This window comes from Sceloporus occidentalis, unplaced genomic scaffold, assembly GCF_023333645.1.
Source record: "Sceloporus occidentalis isolate IW3139 unplaced genomic scaffold, rSceOcc1.0.p SCAF_1, whole genome shotgun sequence".
Classification (NCBI taxonomy): domain Eukaryota; kingdom Metazoa; phylum Chordata; class Lepidosauria; order Squamata; family Phrynosomatidae; genus Sceloporus; species Sceloporus occidentalis.
Genome location: NW_028316981.1, coordinates 33,854,243 through 33,876,199, shown reverse-complemented (window position 1 = coordinate 33,876,199; position 21,957 = coordinate 33,854,243). Strand labels below are relative to the sequence as shown.

The 21,957-nt window shown below is 38.9% G+C and overlaps 1 protein-coding gene across 2 annotated transcripts in view; it reads right to left on the bottom strand.

Annotated features, from left to right (window-relative positions):
* The window catches only part of LOC149321299 (mitochondrial S-adenosylmethionine carrier protein-like), a 180,788-nt gene that overhangs the window by 52,088 nt on the left and 106,743 nt on the right, over positions 1 to 21,957 (bottom strand). For both annotated transcript variants that reach the window (XM_089519193.1, XM_089519200.1), the window contains exon 6: positions 11,164 to 11,208. In XM_089519193.1, the coding sequence (XP_089375319.1) occupies positions 11,164 to 11,208 (45 nt within the window). The remainder of the gene's footprint in view (positions 1 to 11,163; positions 11,209 to 21,957) is intronic.

The window sequence follows — 21,957 nt, the reverse complement described above, 5'->3', positions numbered from 1 at the left end:
TCAAGCCCAATTATATAAAATGGTGTCTCTTATAAAAAAAATGGCAAAACCCAGATTTGCTTTTGGTGTTGTTGGTTTTTTTTAATATATATTTTTTCAAGCCATGGGTGGTTGAATCTGTGGATGCAGAATTCATGGATATGGAGGGTCAATTGTACAACTGTTGGGAACCATAAGTATGCTGCTTACACAAAGACACACTCAAGCAGTTAAAGCAGGAGCAGGGAACCTATGGTGTTTGGATTCCAACTCCCATCAGCCTGGTCAATGGTGCGAAATGATGGGGACTGTAGTACAACAACACCAGGGGGAGTCACTGCTTCCCCACCTCTGAGTTACAGGATAAGGGAATTGGCAACGAAAGTAGTTTTTGTTTCAATTAGCTCTGAAATTATAAATAGGCTGACTAGGTATCACTACGAGTACACAAAGATTTGGTCATCCTGTTTCTTTCTGATGATTCCCTGTCTGATTGCTCCAGGCATGTTCGTACCATTAAAGACAGCAGGAAATAATTAGCTCTGTTTTTCTTTCAGGGCAATACCCATTCCCACTAGCGTTCCCAGTACTGGAAAGCAGAAGATGACAAGAGCTGCGCTTTTAAAACAGGCTGTGATGCCAAGCCTGTGTCATGTGTATTCTATTAGCCCCAAGACTGAATAGAAGACTTTGTTTTTCACTTCAAAGGACCCATCCCAATCTCGCACTCTTCCCTTATGAATAACAAATTGGAAATAAATCTTTTGGCTGAAACACATGGAAACTCATACAATCTGGGCCCTCCTTGGCCTCCTAGGTCACTTGTATGCTACGTTGTGTTTATTTTATTTATTTATTTTAAAAATAAGCTGGGGGGGGGGGGGGAGGACCAAAAGCAAGGCCTTTGATAACATACAAGCATTCTTCTACATCCCATGACCTATATTCTGTGCATGCTCAGGACATAAAGTTAAAGCTTAAAATCCAACTTGTCATTTTTTCCTCCACTTAAAGAGAATCGTTGTCCTACCTACTTACTTGTACCTAATTTTACTCCCACATGTTTTGCAATATCTGCCCTAAATCCTTTTGCATCCACCTGCTATAACTATTCCTATTAAAACAGCTACAATTTCTCCTTCTTGTTGTGTGTCTTCAAGTCATTTACAACTTATGATGACCCTAAGGAGACCCTATCATGGGTTTTCTTGGCAAGATTTGTTTAGAGGGGGGTTGCTTTTGCCTTCCTCTGAGGCTGAGAGAGACATACCCAAGGTCACCCAGTGAGTTTCCATGGCCAAGCAGGGATTTGAAGCCTGGTCTCCAGAGTTGTAGTCCAGCACTCAAACCACTACACCATACTGGTTCTTTAATCTCCTCTTACCCCTTTCCAGTTTTCAGATTGCAATCCTGCATTATTTTGGAAGGAGAGGTAAAGATGGTATCACTGAAAATGTTCTACTGGATAAGAAGATCACTTAATTATTTCTGGGGAGAAAAAAATAATCATACAGAATCCAAAAGGAGGAGGAAGAAGTGTCCCACTGATAATGCCAAGAGCTACCATGAGATCTTCCAGAAGCATAGGGCCAGCTCTACCATTAGGTGGAGTGAGGAAACCAGTTCAAGCACCAGATGCTGGGAGACAGTGGCATATATGAACACACATACACACACTTACTCCACTATCCTGAATCCCATGGACTTTTCTCTTCAACAGTACTACACAGCCTCACAAATTAAACTATCCTGCTGTCCTCAATCGTGATGGAGAGAGCTATTCCATTGCCACACTGTGATAAGATTCAACTGGCATATTGTTTAGCTTCTGTATATGGGAAGGAGGGGAGAGTTATTTAGGCAGAAAACATCTCAGGCCAATGCTATGGAACAGCGTCAAGGGCTGACATATTGAAAAATCAAAGTTACAGTCTTCCTAGCACTGTAAGAGTGTCTTCCATTAGTAGTACAAGCAGTAAAGAAGCTATGACATGCCTATGGAAATAGATTCAATAACCTCAGTAGAAATGTTCTTAAACCTTTTATCTGCCTTCCCCAACAGGTTTACATTTCTCTTTGTTAGGAATGGATAAAGATTTTAGAAATATTCACAATTTTTTCTCATCCTTGACACACACAAAAAAGAAAGACGTTTCAAGACATCAAACAACCACTTCAAGAAAACAAGATCTGGGGAAGTGGAACATGCAACCTTAATATAACCTCACCTGGAACATCCATTTCCAGTAGAAGACAAATCTTCAGGTGGTAGTGAGAAACTCTTATGTTAGCTGTTAATCCCAGCCCCTTCTCAAATGAACATTTGCTGTTTTTGTTCAGGCAGAGAGCTGAAATTATATTTTTAAAGTTTTCCTGACAAATGTGCATGATAACCTCACTCTCCCCATCCCAGCAATATACTAGCAAGAGTAGGTTTTCAAAAAGTTTTCCTTGTATTTAATTCTTCTGGAATTGGATGAAACACTACCCCTCTTCCAAACTCAAGTGAGCCCCTTTGGGGAAAAGGTAGCAGGGTGGTGATTTTTGTGTATTATTCCTTCCCCTACATTATTTCTTCCTTTATTCCTCCCCCACAATACAACCTTACACATGGCTCAGAAGGCCTCTTCACTTTTCCAGGGCATATATTTAATAAATAATAATAATAATAATAATAATAATAATAATAATAATAATGTTTATTTATATACAGGCAAGATTAGGAATAAGCAAAATTGGCATTCCTACCACCTGCCACATTATCCAGTTAAAAGAGTTCTCTGGAGCCAACCCACTGGGTGCTGTTTTGGTTTGGACTGTTTTTAACTGGTACTATTTTATAACTTTACATACTGAAATTACTGTATTGCTTATTGGTGTTAGCAACAGAGAGAGTTCCAAAAACAAAAGAATCAAGTATAAAACATGAATAAAACAACAATTCAGTGTGTTCAGCATCAGCGCACAAAGCCCTAAAGAGACCAGGACCTACATGCTTAAGGGACCATCTTCTTCAGGACTGACCTTTCCAGGTTTGAAGGTCAACTGAGAAGCTCTGCTTGTGGTACCCAAAATATTGTGGTCCATTAAGTTATCACAGGACTTTCTAGAAAGTGTACTTCAATTTATGGAACTCTTTCCATTTGACACCTGATTGTCCATCACACTCTTTGTCTTTCAAGTGCCAGTAGAAACATGTCCATCTTTCTAAGTGTTAACGAAATAAGGAACTGCATGATTTGTCTTCTCCTAGTAGTTTGGATCATTCATATTGGCAATTATGGCATTTTCCAGTGTTTTAAACAGTGTATGATCTGATTCAGTAAGTTTGCCTTATTTTCAGTTTTTTTTTAATATTTAAAGGAACTAATAAGTATTTGAATTGAAATATCTTATTTAGGGAAAAATACAGCATAAACAGTGCTTTATTTAAGCACTAAATATTAACTTACGCTTCAAACATTTAAATATCATATTCAAGGAAGTTCAAAGTTTATGTGAAAATTAATTTTATTAGACTACTTGTCTTTACATTTTCCCAACAACATGCACTCTTATTACATTGTTTGTTTAAATTTGAGGAGTAAAACTATGGCAAACAGTTAGCACATCCATCTAAAGTGTACATGATAGGCTGTGATTCTTAGCTCATCTGCATCTAAGGGAGTGTCACTGTCACTGTTCGCAGAATCACTAGCACTATTTAGTTTAATTTCCGACTGAACCCAGACTGATTACTTCAAGCAATTCTTTGACTAAAATGACTTCTTTCTGTCTGCACAGAATCATACCACACTCCAAAGTCTTCACTAATTATGCTGATTAATGAATTTTATGAAACAATGATTTTATTTGAAATACAAATGGAAAATTTTCCATGGAAAAATTAAGCACTGGAAAATGTGTCTATTCTGGGAAATGTTCCACCCTACATCTCCATTTAGGAAAATCATGTTCTGGAAAGAAGCATCCAGTGAGAACAGACAGGATTCTGTGGGATGGACCAACCATCTGATTCAACACCCCCCCCCCCCTTCACATACTGAAAGAATTCATGAAGGAACAGAGTTCTGAAAAGTTAATGTTCTGGACTACAGAATCCCGAGTCAGCAAGCCACAAGCTCAGTGATGGTTCTGGATAGCCCCATATTTATCAATTATCTGAATGGTCCCAGCCTGGGACAAACAGAATCCCTCATCTTGCAGCAGAAGAATTATAAACACTCCTCCCTAAAATGCAAACACCATGATTCCAGAGGACAGAACCTTAGCAGCTAAAGTGGTATCAAACTGTTATAACTGTGAAATGATTAGCATTTTCTGTCTCTGGCAGTTCACATGAATTTCTGTGCCCTTTTTCTCTTACACACACACAAACACACACTTTCTTGGTAATACCTTTCTAAAAATTCTTAAAATGTTTTTTACTGAATTGCCTGCAAGTGAACAATTGTCCACAGTTCCTCCTCCTCCCTATTCTGCCTTTTTTCCTTTTCACAATGGACACAGATGTGCAAGTGCACACACACACACACACAGAGTTAGCTTTCCATTTCCCTTCTTACTGTTCTTGGTGGTGGTTTAAGCCCAGGGTAGATGAAACCCAGACAAAGCCTTAACCCAATTTCCTTGCAAGCTGTGCACATAAGTGTTCTACCATCCCCTTCTCCCTTGGTGTAACTACTCTGCTTCTTGGGAGGATTAAGTACTAATCACTGAGTTACACTAACATGTCTGCCATTTGCTTAGGTGCTCCTGCATGGAAACCAGATTTCTAGGGCTGTGTTTCAAGGCAGATGAAGTCACTTCCAGCCAAAGAGGAAAGCACATTCCATGTGCTTAATGGCTGCTTGGCCACCACCATCACCCTCCTCCTGAAGAACAATATAGCCACAGCTGTTCAGCAAACAAAACCTCACTTTATTAGTGTCACAATAACTGTTATTCACAGTGGCTTTGAAAAAAAAAAGCCTGTCAGAGTCAGAGACATTCTTGTGCACCATCTGTATGGTCGCTGTATGCTTGGAATAGTGAAGGGAAAGGAAATGCATCACTGGGTGTGCTAAGACACCCTTTGAAAAGGCTAAAGAGTTTGGAAAAAAGCAGTGCCTTGGCAACAGGCTCTGGGAAGGCAAATGCACATGGAATTTCTTCCCTGCTCTCTGTCCTGCTTTTAGAATGGGAAGCAATCCTATTTCTAGGAAGTTTATACATGTCTCCTTCTAAAAATGTACTAAAGCATTCTGAACTCCAAACTGGTGTACTGAATACACTCTGGAGTGTATCTGTACTTGGAGCACCAGTTTGGATGGAACTGCAACTTGGAGCAATTATTGCTTTCCTTGTGAACAGCTACGCTTGGTTAATTGTATATATTTTTTTCTTTGAACCACCCCCTTCCCAAGTTTCTGCATAATGTGCATTTGGATAGCTTTCTGGTATACATTGTGATTAGGAAGAAACGTAAGCAGAAGTTAGAAAAGATCTCATGCAGAATTCAATCCAGCTCTTTGTGACCACAAGATTAATCCTATTTAAATGATCCTTGGTAAAGCACATCCAGTACCTAGTAGAGCTATTTGAAATTAATTTAAATGTGCTCATGTTCTGGAGAAGACCTAAATACTCTAAAAGCACCAGAGCCTATTTGATTTTGGAAGATAAGCAGGTCAGCTCTGGTTAGTACTTGGATGGGAGATTGCCAATGAATGCTAGGTTCATGTATTTGTAGAATGTAGGATGTATTTCAGAGGAAGGAGCTCACAAAACTACCTCTGGGTATTCCTTGCTTAAGAAAGCCTATGAAATTAATGGCGATGCCATAAGACAACAGGCAACACCAAGGCCCATCCACCCACCCTCATGCTTGAAGCCTGCAATTCAGTCTTCAATCAGTAAGTGGTAGACATCTTTGACCAGTATAAAGGCTGGCCGTTGGTTCAGTTTGTCTGCATTCTTCTTGGTGATTAATCTAGGGTTATGTCAGCTTCTGGAATTTTGGGAACATTATTTTCAGAGCATTATAGAAGGAAGTGGCCTAAATAGCCCAAAGGCAGCATATCCTGTGTGATTTTGGAAGCTAGACAGGATCAGCCTTGGTTAGTACTTGGATGAGAGACCGCCAATGAATACCAGATGCAGTAGGCTGTATTTCAGAGGAAGAAACTACCTCCAAGGATTCCTTGCCTAAGAAAAGTGGCAGAGAAATGGAATAAAATTAAAATCTCATGAAGTTCTTGGGGTCACATAGGCAGACACATGGAATGATGTATTAAGTATAATAAACCTTGTGCAAGACATCTTCCCAGTGGTGGAATGCATCTCTTCAAATCTGAATGGTTGAGTGAGAATGGGCAGTGAATGGTCTGCATTTCCACAGCCAAGAGAAGAGAACAGATGTTTCCCTTCCAGAGATCAAGAGATGGATCTGATGTCTGTTCTCTTCTCCAAAACTACAAAACTGCAGCTAGATGCTGCCAAGGCATCCCCTCCCTTTCCCTGACCACCAGATGATTCTGGGGGCATTCTTTTCTGCTGGGAAGCTGCCTTATGCAAGTGATGGAAGGGGCAACTCTGGTGAACTGCACTAGGAGAGTTTTGATCTCTAACCATGCTAACCATCCAGTCTTAACCCTTAAAGCCAGAGAAGGGAGTTTGAACAAAAGAGTTGCAGTGCCCTCAACCCCACTGTGGTGAAGCCTGTCTCGTGGGAAGGAGAAAGCAAACCGAACCTTAACTAGAGCTGTAAAGTGGTTCTGTGGCACAGTTATGCCCAGGGGTGCAATGGGTGTATCTTTACTCAGATGGGATTGGGATAGACAAACTTTGGTTCAAGGTCTTGGTATATCAAAATGGGGGCAATTCTTTTCCCTCTGACCTTTTCATCTGTGCAGGCTCTTGGCTCAACTTGTTGCAGCAGAAGACTTTTTTAAAGGATGTGCTGTGTTTTTATCTTTTTACTGTGTTTTCAGTGTGTTTTAAATTATTGTTGTAATGGGATTGTTTAATTTTTATAAACATTTGTATAGGCTGACTAACACTTATCTGAAATGATTGGGACCAGAAATGTTTTGAATTTTGGATTTTTTCAGAGTTTGGAATATTTGTGTGTGTATATATAAAGTGAGATATTGTGGGCAATGGGATGCAGCTTTAAAAACATGAAATTGATTTATGTTTCCGGTATATACCTTATACACATTTCATAGACAATATTTTAAATAATTTTGTACATGAAACAAAGTTTTTGCACACTGAACCATTAGAAAGCATCAGAAAGCAAATGTGTTACTATCTCAGCCATTCATGTGGACAGTTTTGGATTTTGGAGTATTTTTGATTTTGGAATTCCAGATTAAAGTTGTACCACATACTGTTTTAGCTACCTTTTGTTTGAACTTGTAGTATAAGCCACTTTGGGTTCCATACTGAGAAAAAATCTGGGATATAAATTAAATAATTAAAATAAAATAAATAATATTATTCTAACTTCTTTAAAACAGAGTACTTTTAGTAGTATGTTCAGAATATGGAAAGTGACTTTGAACATTTGTGGAATGCCCTTGAAACTATATATTGTGCCTTCTATAGTGCTGTAGGTCACAGAATTTGCATGAAGCATTCCACATACCTATTGACACTATGGAGGAAGAAATTATGGTGTGCAGTTTCGTTTTCATTTTTTCTATGTATACTTTCTACTAGTCCTGGAACAGTTTCACACTAAACAATGATAGTGCTATGATTCCACTTTAATTGCCATGGTTTCATCCTATGAAATGCTGATGGGATTTGCAGTTCAGGGAGAAGTATATAGCCAGAGAGTTCAAGTGTCTCCTGCAAACTACAATGCCAGGATTCCGTAGGTGCAACCATGCAGTTAAAGTGGAACTGTAGTGCTGTAATTGTGTAGTGTAGTGCTATATCTTGAAAAAGTTTCACATAAGGTGAATTTTGCCAGTTACGGCTTGCAGTGTAACTCCACCATTGTAATCTGGAAATCATAAGAAAGCAGAGAGATCATAGGGGTGGGTCACATATGGACTGGAACTAATCACGCATTAGAGCCAGCATACTCTTTTACTCACCTCGCATTAATCCCACCACTTTCATTGTTATAATAATAATAATAATAATAATAATAATAAGATAGATATTCACCTTCAAGTGCCCTCTTCTCTGAACAAAGCTGCTTTTAGGTATTATACAGGAGTAAGTGCTAAGCAAGAGGCTAGAAGACTTTGCGTTGCGCAGAGGGGTGGGATAAAAATAAATGTTATTATGATTATAATTATTATTATTAAGACAGCTAGAACAGAGGGGAGTAAGATTTGTGTTGAGTCCAACAGAATAGAAATGAGAGTCCATTATCATGGCTTGATGGTGGTCATGATAGCAGAGAAAGTATTTTCACCACCATTTTCACAGTGTTGTCGGGGGAGCCTTCCAATACATGGCAAAAATATTTTTTTATTTTTTTACAGAGCTATTAATTTGTTCTTCATTTAATTTCCTTTTATCAGGGATGCGGATTTTATGCTTTAAAAAACGTGTTTTTACTGATTTATTTACATACTTAAACCTGTCTTTATCATGATTTTATGCTATGTACCTCATTTCCCCCCCAAATGCTTGTCATTGACTGTATCAATACAGACATACTGAATCTGTTCTTATCTTCATGGTTAACTGACCTGAAAATATGGCTGTGTGATAGCACATATTTTTCTAAATGTACAAATAATTCAAATACATTTGATTCTTCTCTAGCATCTTCCTTGCATTTCCTAGCGTTCTTGTTGTCCTGTTCCTGTAGTGCATTAACAAATTAGGTTGCTATTAGAATGCAACAAGTAATTTCAATCAACCCAAATGAGAAATGCAAACTAGGATAATGTAAACATGATTAATAACACACTTCTCTTGATGTCTCTTATGGGAAGCTTTGTTTTGGGGCTTCATCCAGCAGGCTAATTTGAAATGGAAAATCTACCTCAGGTTTCTTTTTATGTCAGTCAAGCAAGGCCTGGCAATGACTGAAATCTACTAGCATCTGACAGCAGTTTTGTGGTTTATGTAAAATTATTTTGTGGTCTCCATCAAGTTCCAAGTGGGCAAACGACTTGGAGTCCAAAACCGCTGCTACAATTTAAGTTAACTGCCTGTTTCAGAAGATAGCCGAAAGGGTGATTTAAAAGGGGAACCAGTTTATAGAACTGCCCCAAACAAAAGGTTGCCGCAAGACCACAGCTAATAATCAATGAATTAAACTACAGGTCCCATAGCCTACTTTATTTTTTAATTCAAGCACGCACCCATGTGGTGACTGGTGTTGCCAATGTCATTGGGGCAGTAATCCATGCCAGGTTTAATCTAAACTGTTCTTTGTGCTGAACCTTTTAAGGGGATGGGGTTCAGCATCTCGGATGGCTCCTTTATAATTCAGACTAAAACCTTGAACAGACTTACCACTCTGCTGGCATTGGAGCCACCAGCCACCACTGTTACAAATCTCTTAAAAAAGAATAATTCTGTGACAAGCTAACACACACTTGGACCCAGATAAACAACAATGATAAATTTGAAGTCAAAGGCTTTCATGGCCGGCATCCATAGTTTTTTGTGGGGGTTTTGGGCTATGTGGCCATGTTCTAGAAGAGTTTCTTCCTGACGTTTCGCCAGCATCTGTAGTTGGTATCTTCAAAGAAATGATAACAATAATAAACCTAAGACTTCTCAAATGGAGTTTACATTTCTATACCACTTCATACTGAACTAAGTAGTCTCTAAGTGGCTTACAATCTGTAAGCCAATCACCCCCAACAAGCTGGGTACTCATTTCACTGACCTACGAAAGGATGGAAGGCTGAGTCAACCTTGGAACCCTGGGATCAAACTCACAAACTTGTGGCTGCAGAACTGGCATTTAACCACTGAGTCACCAGGGCTCCTTTTTACTAAATTTAGATTTTGATGGACTGCAATTCCCAGCATCCTTTAGCCTTGGCTCTGTTGGCTAGGACTGAAGAGAAGAGAGTTGTAGATTTAACATCATATGCGGGGGGGGGGGGGGTGTCATCTGTGCTCAGAAAGACCATCAACGTGTCAGATAAGTAGTCAATCTAGTTTAAAAATATAATTTTTAAAAGCATCTGCAGAAACTGGTTGATGACTTTCCTGGCTTCTAAAGAAAATATCAGCCTGTGGCTCTCCAGTAAGGGATTCTACAGGTTAGGTCAAACAAACAAATACATTTTCAACCTTCTAGAAGGTTTCTTCCAAAATGCATCCATAGATGAACTTTTCTTTCACTACTATCCCTCTTTCATAAGATTTTAATTTTGGTGTATAAACTTATTGATCTATGCTTTTTTAACATGATGGAGATAGCTACTGAGTGAAGCTTATCTGCTCTCCTCTTCTGTCTCTGTTTTGCTGTTCACTCATGATCAGTAAGGGATTCTGGAGAAAGCTGCTCTTTGTCTATTTTAAACAGGCACAACTAGATACAGTAGGATAAGCTAGAGCAGAATCATGTTTTTTTCCAGCCCAAACTTCATTTATTATATCATTTACTGGAGACATGCTACTGCAAACCAACACCAAAAGCTGCATTTCTCCAGCCTGCCATCTTCCCAATGCTGATGCTGCTAAAAAACTTCTGGTTAGACAGAAGTCAAAGAGCAAAAAGGGGGAATGAGCAGGCATAAAAAGACTGTTAAAAGGGGGCTTTGTAAGATGGTTTGTTTAAGTGAGGCATGGCTGTATAGTAATCCTGTTCCATCAAGAGAGAGAACCCAATGTTTTAGAAAAGGAAATTTAGGAAAATTTAGAACATTTAGAAAAAAATAGGAAAATTTAGGACATGATTATAATGTGACCATCTGCCTAACCTTACACTCAGGATATCCAATCACTCCTTTTCAAAAAAAAAAAAACTGTCAAAACACTGGTAACCAACTATTGCGGTAGTTTTTCATTTGACTTCAGTTTTCCAGAGTTAGTTTCTTCTTCTTCTTCTTCTTTAAATACAATTCTGACTCTTCTTTTAAAAGCTACTGAATTTTGGATGGATTTTTTTTTACCATGGAGCTTAACTTTTTCTTTCTTTCTTTCTTTTTTTAGTTTTGGTGCCATTCCCATTTATAATAATTTTAATATTCAGAATTTTTAGAAGTGACTTACCTTTAAGGACTCCCACAGAGGAAACTGTACAAGAGAGAAAGGAATCTGGAGAGGGAAAGAGAAAGGGGGAAAACACCTGTCACATAAGCAAAACTGGTTCATTGGCTTACTAAATTAGGAAAAGTTATTGTTCATTCAGTGCATTGTAGCTTATTACAATTATAAATCTTGGAGGATTATATTATGAACACAGCTGCTAGAGAGCTGGTTTTGCTACAGAATCTTTGACTTTGTTTAGCTCATTCCCTGCTGAGAGGTTAATGTATTGTAACCAGGGTGGGCTTAAAGTGTACAAACTGGCACCACTGAGTATAGTAAATTTGACTTAAAACTCTGGAAAAGTCATAAAAGGGATGGTTTAGAAGCTATGCACAATAACCCAGCCTGCCAAAGAACCACTAGCTCAGGTTTAGAGCTCAGCTGTCACAAAGGATTAACTAAAGACTTTGACACTTTCTAAGGAAAATTATATAATACCTGATTATACTTGGGTTAGTACTGACCACTGCAATAGAGAAAACTTGTTAATCACTCAAGAACCCAAGCTGTCTCTGCTAGAAAATGTACCTCTGAAGATAACCTGTTTCGCTTTTCCCCAGAAAACCCACACCTAAACAGTGAAACATGGACCTATCGCCTTTTTATCCTCTGAGTTTTCAAGGATTAAGGGATTTATAACTGCTGGTGGTGCTGGGATCCTGGCAAGGGGTCCAATGTCCACTCTTCCCCATTGCATAATGACCTTTTATAGCCTGTTTATAGAAGATATCTGGCTTTGTGAGTGGATATACAAGGCATGCTTTGCTGCTTACCACTCCTCCCAGATCTGCAACCTGCCACTTATCCAACCAGTGTCAGAAATCAAACATCGTCCTATCATCAGTAAAATGTACATGGAGTCCTTTCACAGAACAAGATGGTACTACCAGATGATGGCAAATCTACCTTGCAGAGAGAAATGTATTTGAATGAATTCATTCTTAATTGGTGAGGTTATGATGGTATAGCTGGTCCACTGGATTTTCAGGGAACTCCAGCATTAATCCCGATGAAAGCAGAACCATGGAAATGAACGGGATTTATTTATGAACATTTATATAATATTAATTGAGTCTGTTCTAGTTGAGACTAATACTAGCTTTAACCCAATGTTTATGGGTTGCTCAACCTGCTCAATGTCTCAACCTGATGCTTGAGGATGTTTCGTAGCTGCCAGCTATTACCAACAAGATACACCAGAAAAAACCATACATTTCTCGAATGTCTTAAATGAAAGAAGGCTGCTGCCACACTGCAAAATTAATGCAGTTTGACACTGCTTTAACTGTCATGGCTCCATCCTATAGAGTCCTGGGATTTGAAGTTTCTTTTGGGATAAGAGCTCTCTGAGAAGGCTAAATATCTCACAAAACTACAAATTCCAGAATTCTGTAGCATTGAGCCATGACAGTTAAAGCATTATCAAACTGCATTAATTCTGCAATATAGCTGCAGCCAAAGGTTCTAGCCCCCCCCCCCCACACACACACACTATTATTCTTCATAAGTATTTTAGTCACTTCCACTGGATAAAAACACTCAAAGGATTTCTGCTTCTTCCCCTCTCAATCAACATGCCTTCAGCGTGTGTAACTGTATACTGGACTGTAGCCATTGTTATTTTAGCATATTCATTATTTTATCTTGTTGTTTTATCATGTCCATAAAGTGTTTTTACAAAAACTGTGTTCTATAAAGGCGATATAAACTTTAAACGTAAAACATCATTATACCATGACTGTCAACACGACAGGCTTCAGCTCATTCAAGTTTACATCACAGACCATAGCTGTCCTATGAAATCTATACAGACATATAATAAAGAAGAGTGAAATAGAGAGCCAGCCATTTATTGTGACATTTAATTTAACTTGATGCTAAAATGCACTCAAGAGCCCTGGCATGAATTGTTTATGCGTTATTTTTTAAATTATGAAGATGACTAACTTAATACATACATTTTTGAAAAAACAGCAACACAGAAACAGATGTAAATGCTTTACATTAATCTAATGTATATATTCACTAAAAAGACTTACCCACCTGCATCTTGCTATTTGTCGAAATCATCATCTGTCTCTATTTCAGTTTCAACTTCCAAAAATGGAAAATCAGCATAATAAAAAGCAAGTTTGCTATAATGTAAACTCTTCTTCATCCTCATGGCTATGACTTTCTCTCCTAACTGATCTAGGAGAGGACAATGATCTTTCTGCAATGAACAATTTACACAGCCCTTCCAACAGCCCTGCCAATATCCCATGTATTGAGTTTTCTTATGTGCAGTGGATAAAATCAGTATTTCTATTTATTATTCTATTTATTGTTTGTGTTGCTTAACTGCCTTCAACTTATGCTGGCCCTATGAATAAGGGACCTTCAAGTCAACCTATCCTCAGCCACCCTGCTCAGGTCTCGCAGACTCATGGCCATGGCCTCCTTGATTGAATCTATCCACTGGGAATGCAGTTCTTCTCTTTTCCTAGTGCCTTCCTGTTTATCAAGTATTTTTGACATTTCTAGTGAGTCCTTTCTTCTCATGATATGGCCAAAGTATGACAACCTCAGTTTAGTCATCTTGGCTTCTACGGAAAATTCAGGCTTGATTTGTTCTAGGAACCATTTATTTGTCTTTTTAGCAATCCACAGTATTTTCAGAATTCTTCTCTGCCACATCCCAAATGAGCTGCTTTTCTTCCTATCAGCTTTTTTCACTGTCCAGCTATTTATTATTTCTCATTCATTCTTAAGAAATATAATTAGTCCAGAATCTGTTCACGTTTGGTTTAAACCCAGGGGCTTTTACAGTGGTCCCTCCCCATTCACTAATATTAGGGGTGAAGGACCCCATGAATGTAGAAAAACAGCAAATAAAAAACATACTATTCTTTTTACCTAAGAGAACACCTATCTAGGAATCTCCAGATCCTCCAGTGCTACTCTATGGTCAACATCTGCCAGATGTTGATCACAGAATCATGCTGAAGGACCCACAAACACCTAAAGAAGTGTTTTCTCTAGGAAGTTCTAGGTTCTCCAGCAGAACTCTATGGTCCTTGTAGTATGAGCACTGGAGTGATACATTCTCTGTTGTCTCTATATGACCAGAGTTACAGGGGCATAATCTGACTGAGAAGGGGATCTCCTTGTATCAGCCTTCAAGGACAGTTGATGGGAGGCCATGGCATTTAACCAAAGTCAAGGCACTCCACTGTTTAGGTACTTTGAGTTTTGCTAAATATTCCATAGGTGATGCCAAGTATCTGTTGGAGTTACTAACCATAAAAGTTGGGGCGCTAGCTAGGTCTAGATGTCAGTCTATATCTATCACCCATTGTTTGATGGTTGTGTTAGCCTTATCATATCCCATGCCAAACAAAAGATCTGGAGAGAAGCTGGGTGATGAAATTTTAGTCATCACTGTCTGTTTCCATGTAGACTGGAATTCATCAGTCGGGGTAAGTGGAGCAAGGCTGGGAGGAAAAAGGCTAGTCTGAGCCAGTAGCTGAGTATGGTCACCCACACTCTGGCCTCCATTTTCATTAAGCCTGAATCCAGTCTCAATGTGGAATTAGAGGCACATTTTGGAGCTTGGAATGCGGATATTAGAAATTTGGATTGGACAAGTTCTGGCGGTGCATAGGAGCCCTGGTGGTGCAGTGGTTAAATGCCTGTACTGCAGCCACTCACTTCCAAACCATAAGGTTGCTAGTTCAATACCAGCAAAAGGGCTCAAGCTTGACTCAGGCTTGCATCCTTCTGAGGTCACTAAAATTAGATTGTTGGAGGCAATGAGCTTACGTTTTGTAAACTACTTAAGGAGTGCTTAAGTGCACTGATAAGCGGTATAGAAATGTACTTGCTATTGCTATTGCTCATGGTGCAGAGTTGGGGAGGGGCCCCAGTTGGGATCCATAAAGCAGCTGTGCAACCGATTTGGCTTTGAAAAGTTTGAGTGATGCCAATATATACTGGCTTCCTCTTGTCGTAAGAAATTTGAGGATGGCTGTTGAACTCCTCTATGTGTTACCAGCAGCATAGTCCACATGCACTTTCCTACCACCACTAACATGAAAGGTTACCCCCAAGATATTTGAAGCAGGAGACCTGTTTGATCTTGTGGCCATCTATATTCCGATTATGGTACTTGGGCCTTTTAGCAAATGCCATGATTTTTTGATCACTGAGTTCTAAGTTGATCTTCTCTGCAGTACTGTGAGTGCTCTTTTTAGGCCAATGGGTGTTCTTGAAAGTACCGCTGCATCATCTGCATAAAGCAGAGCTGAGCTATGCCTTCCCTCTAGTTTCAGAGGATGGAAGTTTGTGTTGTTAAGATGACCCACCATGTCACTGATGTGAGGATTGCATCCCTTCATGCACCATACGAATTAGGTATAGTAGAAGCCAGTCAATCAAGGAAGCCTCCAATTTTTCCCTTAGTTTGGTTCTAGACACAAAGTCAAAAGCTGGTTTAAAGTCTATAAAGCCAACATAGAGAGAGATTGTTCCTCTGCAATTATGTTTTCTTTTCCAGCCAGTCCTCGAGTTTCATTGTAACTGTCTTGAGCAGAGCTTGCTGATCATATTGAGGAGACTAATTGGTCTGATCATATTAAGGAGACTAATTGATCATATTGAGGAAACTAATTGCCAAGATCATTCTTCTTTCCTTTTTTTAAATATGGGAACGATGATAGCAAGCCCAAGCCCTTAGGTGCTTGACTATCATTGTCAATACAGATGAAAAGAGATGCCAGAGTAGGGGCCCAGAATTCCAAATTATTTTTAATGGCTTCTGAAGGTATTGGTGGATGCTTTTTAAACACTGTTTCCCCACCCCCACCCCTGCAAAAAGACTTACATGATATCAGGAACAAAACAAGACAGTCTCTCTGAAGGGGTATGATCTAAAAGACATGACCCAAGAGGGAGAATGGCTGAGAAGGGAAAAGAAACTCAAGCTTCAGTTCTTAAAATTACATATTAGTTCCTGAAAACATCATCTTGATTCAGTTCAAGAGGGATAGCTGACGGAATAGCCCTGTTTTCCCATTTCTCCCTCTGCTGCAGTTTGGTGGAATGGCGGCTATAGGCAACAGACAACAAGATATGCTATAGAATTTGACTTCTAAGTACTCTTCTTGCTTAGAATTGACTTAGTGGAACGCACTCCCTTGGAGTGTAGTGGAGTCTCCTTCCTTGGAGGTCTTTAAGCAGAGGCTGGATGGTCATCTGTCGGGGATGCTTTGATTGAGATTTCCTGCATGGCAGGGGGTTGGACTTGATGGCCCTTGCGGTCTCTTCCAAGTCTATGATTCTATGAGTCTAGTCATGAAGTAATGGCTATTTTGGATTGCAGGGTTCCTTACCACCCCCCTTCAAAACAGCCTATAACCATATGAATGTCAGAAATACATTTCATTTCTGGTCCTTCTGGATCACAGAGATGAAACTGAAAGGATTCTTTTGTTTCTCTCTGGGCTTTTGTTCTGTTTTGGGTGAAAGTACCATTCTCTGGAAAGACATAGTCACATAAAAGCTTATCTATGAAGATGGAACGAAAAGTCTAATATGTTATAGTTCTAACATCTTCCACTTCATTTCTACTGTCTACTACCAAGTAGACAGAAAGGTCTCTATTGCTCTGCATCCTCCCCCATGTTTTTCAACACCACAAGAGTTAAAGATTATTGTCTGGTTCTTCAGGTTGCAGCTAATGATTAATAAATGAGTCTACACCATTCCTCTGCCAGGCAAAACTAAGCTTGACAGACACCTGCCATGGGAAATTTGTTATCTAGTCTGGCAGGAAGTGGCACTGAGAAGAAATCAATGCCACTGCTGTACATTGAGCTGACAAACTGAAATCTCATAGGAAGCTTCTCATCACAAACAAGGAAGAATTTCCCTTGTGGCATCTCATAGCCCCACAGTAAAGGTCAAACACGGTTCTTATTTATCAGGGCCATGAAACCCAAGTGCCGCGATTAAATTTCTTCCTGTCCCCAATTTCAGGTGCCAAATAGCTGTTCATTTTACAGCAGAAGGTCTAATACATTTATGAGGAGAGATACAGACTTGTGAAAGGATGCATCATTTTTGAGGTGGAATTAACTGGATGATCACCTTGCCCTGTACAATTAAATGCAGCATTACCTTATCTAAGAAGTGCCCAGCTTAAGATAAATAAACAAACAGTGTTGCCCTTGTGCTGACACAGAAGGAAGTCAACCCAAATTCTATTATTACATGCATGGAAATGTAAAATTCAACAGTTTGAACAACTGGGCTGCCATTTTATGAAAACCAAACAATCTTCCTGTGACTGACAATATACGACTGAAAATACATGGACAATAGATCCATAAAACGGGCAGGATTTCAAATGGTTTAAGAGTGTGGCATCAATTCGACCCTGAGCTTCTTAAACTTCTCCAGACCAAACAGAAGCAAACAATGAATATTATATATAATTAGTAATATATGGGTATTATATATGAATAACAGATAATATTTACACTTCAATTAATATTTTACATACTAGAGTCCTATTTAAAAACTCACCTAACAGACATAGGTGACTTCTGTGCAGTTGAGTGTGAGAGATGGTGAAACATTTCATCTCTACTAAGACTGCCCAGTTGATCATCATTCTGATTTCACCCCTAGTTCTGTGACCACCACAGAAATGCATATAGGCTGCCAGAGCTGTCTCACCAAGGTTTGGCCCTGACTTTGGGCACTCAGAGGCAAAGGGTAGTGCAGAGACGTTTGTCTGAAGTTCAGGAACCAGCTTAGCTAAGTACTAGGGGGTTTATCATCAGAAGCCTGGTTACCAGATAGTGAACTGGCCACATCCAACAACAGTGTCAAATAGTTGCCAACTGCATCAGTGAAAGAATCGATGAAATCATGAATCTTCAGTGTATATGTTTCTACACATAAGTGGGGGAGAGGCAGGGGAGAGACAGAATACATCTATCTCTGATTTGACTTCATGTTAATGGTCTTGGTATACAGTAATACCAAGCTTAACATAATTGTTCACGCCTTCAACATGAAATGTAGACAGTTGCTTATTATTACCCCGTAAAGGCAGTTCTGTGCATTTTGAGGGGCAGAAACCATTTACAATCCAAGTTTCCACTCCAACCACCCAAGATCCATTATTGAAGACACCAGGGATTTAAACTCAGGTCTTATATCCACATAGCATGCATTCTAACATTAAACTATGGCTCTTCTGCAGCTTGTGTTAATGCTTATATTGGATCTTCAGTGTCCCATCCAAGACGGCAGACACATTTACAAAGCAAATATTTCACAGATGTAGTCTAGATCTTGGTCTTACAGTAAAACATTCTGATCTCCATAGTATGGAATCCAGTTTTGCTATCTTGGGAATAAAAAATATATTTTACCTTACAAGAGTACTTTAAGTAAGAAAGAGCTGATGATCACAGTGAACTAAGCTGCATGCCCACATTACATTTTGAATTGTGGCCAAATCTAATTCAGTTATTTTTTTTTTCATCCTTGTGGTTCCATAACTCTATCTGCAGAATGTCAGTAGTTCTCACTGTTCTTCCTGTGGACCAAGATGTTACTGCAACTAAGAGAAATACTAAGAAAGATAGCATGGTGTAGTGGTTTAAGGGTTGGACTAAAATTCCAGGAGACTAGGGTTGAATCTTCCACTGGAAAAAAGAATGGCACTTTCTACTGTTTATAGACTTGCTCATATACAATGCAGCATATAGTTCTGAACTCTGAACCAGAATAGTTCCAGCTTCTTATTTCATTTTCAGAACAGAAATCTGGAAAATCAGGGATTCACTACTAAATCTTATTGGTCTATATTTACATGCACTAAGAGCAAATATCATCACCAATTTTTATCCATCAGTTGTGTGGTAAAACATATAAAGTATGCGCCATGATAGCTTGAGCTATGCTATACAAAGTTTGTATGTTGTACAAAGACCCAAACATAGTTCACACAGCAATGTAATTTCTCCCGTATTGTCCTTGTGAAACTGTTGTCTCTTGAGAGAACAACCCTCTTAAAACTTTATTAGCTTTATCACGGTAATCATCCCTAGTATTGTCTTTTCAATTTCTTTTTCATTCATTTTGCTGAGCAGTGAAAGGACAGACACACAGATAGCCATTGAAGCCACTACTTCCTGAGGCAGCTACCAATAGTAAACTCATCATTGTTCAAAAGGGGAGAACAATAAAAAAAGGAATTCCCTGATAACCCTAATAACTACTGATTAACCACTGTTCATTAAATTAACCATTCATCTTATTCTATGCACTTCAAACAATAGGAAAATGCAAGTTGCGAGAGAAAATTGGTTGTCATGGAATCTGAACATTAGCGTTACTATCAGTGAGCTGCCCACAAAATAGTAGGGATGTCTGAATTCTCCAGCAATTTATTGTCTTGTCATTGTGGCCATGGAACTTTTGAACAAACAGTGGCTTCTGAAGTTAGAATGAACTGTAACTTCACACTACTGTGAGATGTTTTTCCTTACAGCCTTTCCTAGGAGGATGGGGCCAGTGATGACAAGATCTTAGAGATGCTCACGATTCATTCATTCTACAGTACTAAGCAAAATGATCTGACTTCCCAGACTAAAGTGCAAACTGAAAAATAGTTGCTATCCACACTTACCTGCCTTTGTTATGTATTTCTTACCACAAAATCTACCAATGTGTATGTTTATCTACACAATTATGTAGATTCAGATAAAATTCATTTAGAAATGCATATTTTGAGATAAAATATATTCAAAATATGCATTTAAACAGAATTTTCCTGTTATGCAGATTCATGTTTTGCAGATTAATGAAGAAGCAGGACAGAACAGATTTACAAATGAGTACATGTGAAACCAACACATACAGAAGCAGACCAACCTGCTGTGTGCCTTCAAGCTGTTTCCGACTTATGGCGACCCTAAGGGAAACCTATCATGGCGTTTTCTTGGCAAGATTTGTTCTGAGGAGGTCTGCCTCCCCCTGAGATTGAGAGCATGTGACTTGTCCAAGGATACTGAATGGGTTTAAATGGCTGAGCTGGGAATCAAACCCTGGTCTCCAGAGTCATAGTCCAACACTCAAACCACTGTGCCACAGATCTGTCATATATATTAAAAGGTTGAAACCATATTCAAATTCACATTCCCATCACTCTCAGCATTTTCATAGTCCTCCTACTGCTGGTGCAAACATCTTTTTTTTTTTTTTTTTGGGGGGGGGGGGGAAGAAAAATAGAAAAACTCACAAATATTTTGGGATTCTCAAAGAATTCTAGGACACTAACTTAGAGGTTAATGGTTAGGATTCATGCAGTGTTTTTCCTAATTGTCCAAAAAGGCTCACAAAGAGTGAGAGGAAGCCTAATAACAATCCATTTGCAGTTTCTCAAAATAGTGAAATTTAAGAAAAGTTGCATTCTTCAAATCTTCTCTTTTAGAAGATTTTTTTTGACAGCATTTTAGCAGAACACCCTTTGAAAGGGGGGGTGGGAGAAGGAGGCCCTAACACTGAATCCCAGATACAAAGAGCGCTTTCTTTACGAGGTCATTCCAAGAGTGACAAAAATTGATTGGATTCACCACAAGCCTTTTTACAGCTATACCACAATTAGGGCGATTACAACAGTCTTGCTCCAAAAAGGGCTTCTTCTCTTTTTGGTGGTTTGTAGACTGATTGCATTTTGTGATTATTTTCCTAAAGAAATCACCGAAACAGAAGATCATCACGCCCTGCCAAGCATTCATATTTACACCTGAAATATGTTAAAACAACAGTGAAAATGTGTTCTGCACATGTGGATAGCTTTCTGCCAACGAAATACTGGCTGGCTCCATCAACTCTCCTACAATGTTCACAGAAAACAGACACCAAAATACCAGCTCTCTCCGCCTGTCTGGCTTGATGTTATATAGCTGGACTGATTATTCAGCAGAGTTGACTAACATCGGAATTACTTCCAGACGGACAGCCATTATTTTAGAATGTTTTACAGATTAGCATGGCCCATGTTCTCTTGGACAAATACGCTTCAACTCAGTAACATCAATAATAATAAATAATATTATCCAATTTGTGGCAACCAATGTTGCCAGTTTAAAACTCGTTTGTGTTGCTCAAAATTAACCCAACCTTGTTTTATATAGTATAGAGGCTGTTAAAGACTGTATATGTTATACTCCAACTGTACCTATTTTAAGACACAATACTCATTTGTGTTACAACTAATGGCTGTATGTGTTACCAAATTAACACATAATAGTGAACATGCTCTCCAGCTACAGCAATTGGACTGAACCAACATCAGCTGACTGTCTCTGGGACTGAGCCTCAGAGCACTGCTAGTATTTCACCAAAGACACTTTTCTGAAAAAGAACATACATACAGTAAACTATCTTCCCTTTGTAAGAAATCCCGAAGAAGCTGTGCATGAAAACAAACCCACAGGTCTTTAGGTATTTGTTTATGCTTTTCAATTTGCTATGGCAATTTATCCCTCCTACAATCTAGATCAGAACTGCTCTCACCCAGTCTGATGGTACCTTGTATTTGTTTCCTTGGATATATGCATGCATCTCTGCATTACACAGGTCCATGACATACTAACTAACCCATGACGTCTTCCATTGCTTAGCCTTTCATTCACAAGTGATAAAATATTTTTTCCTCTTTGGCATCTCTTTCATTCATAAAGTATATATAACAAA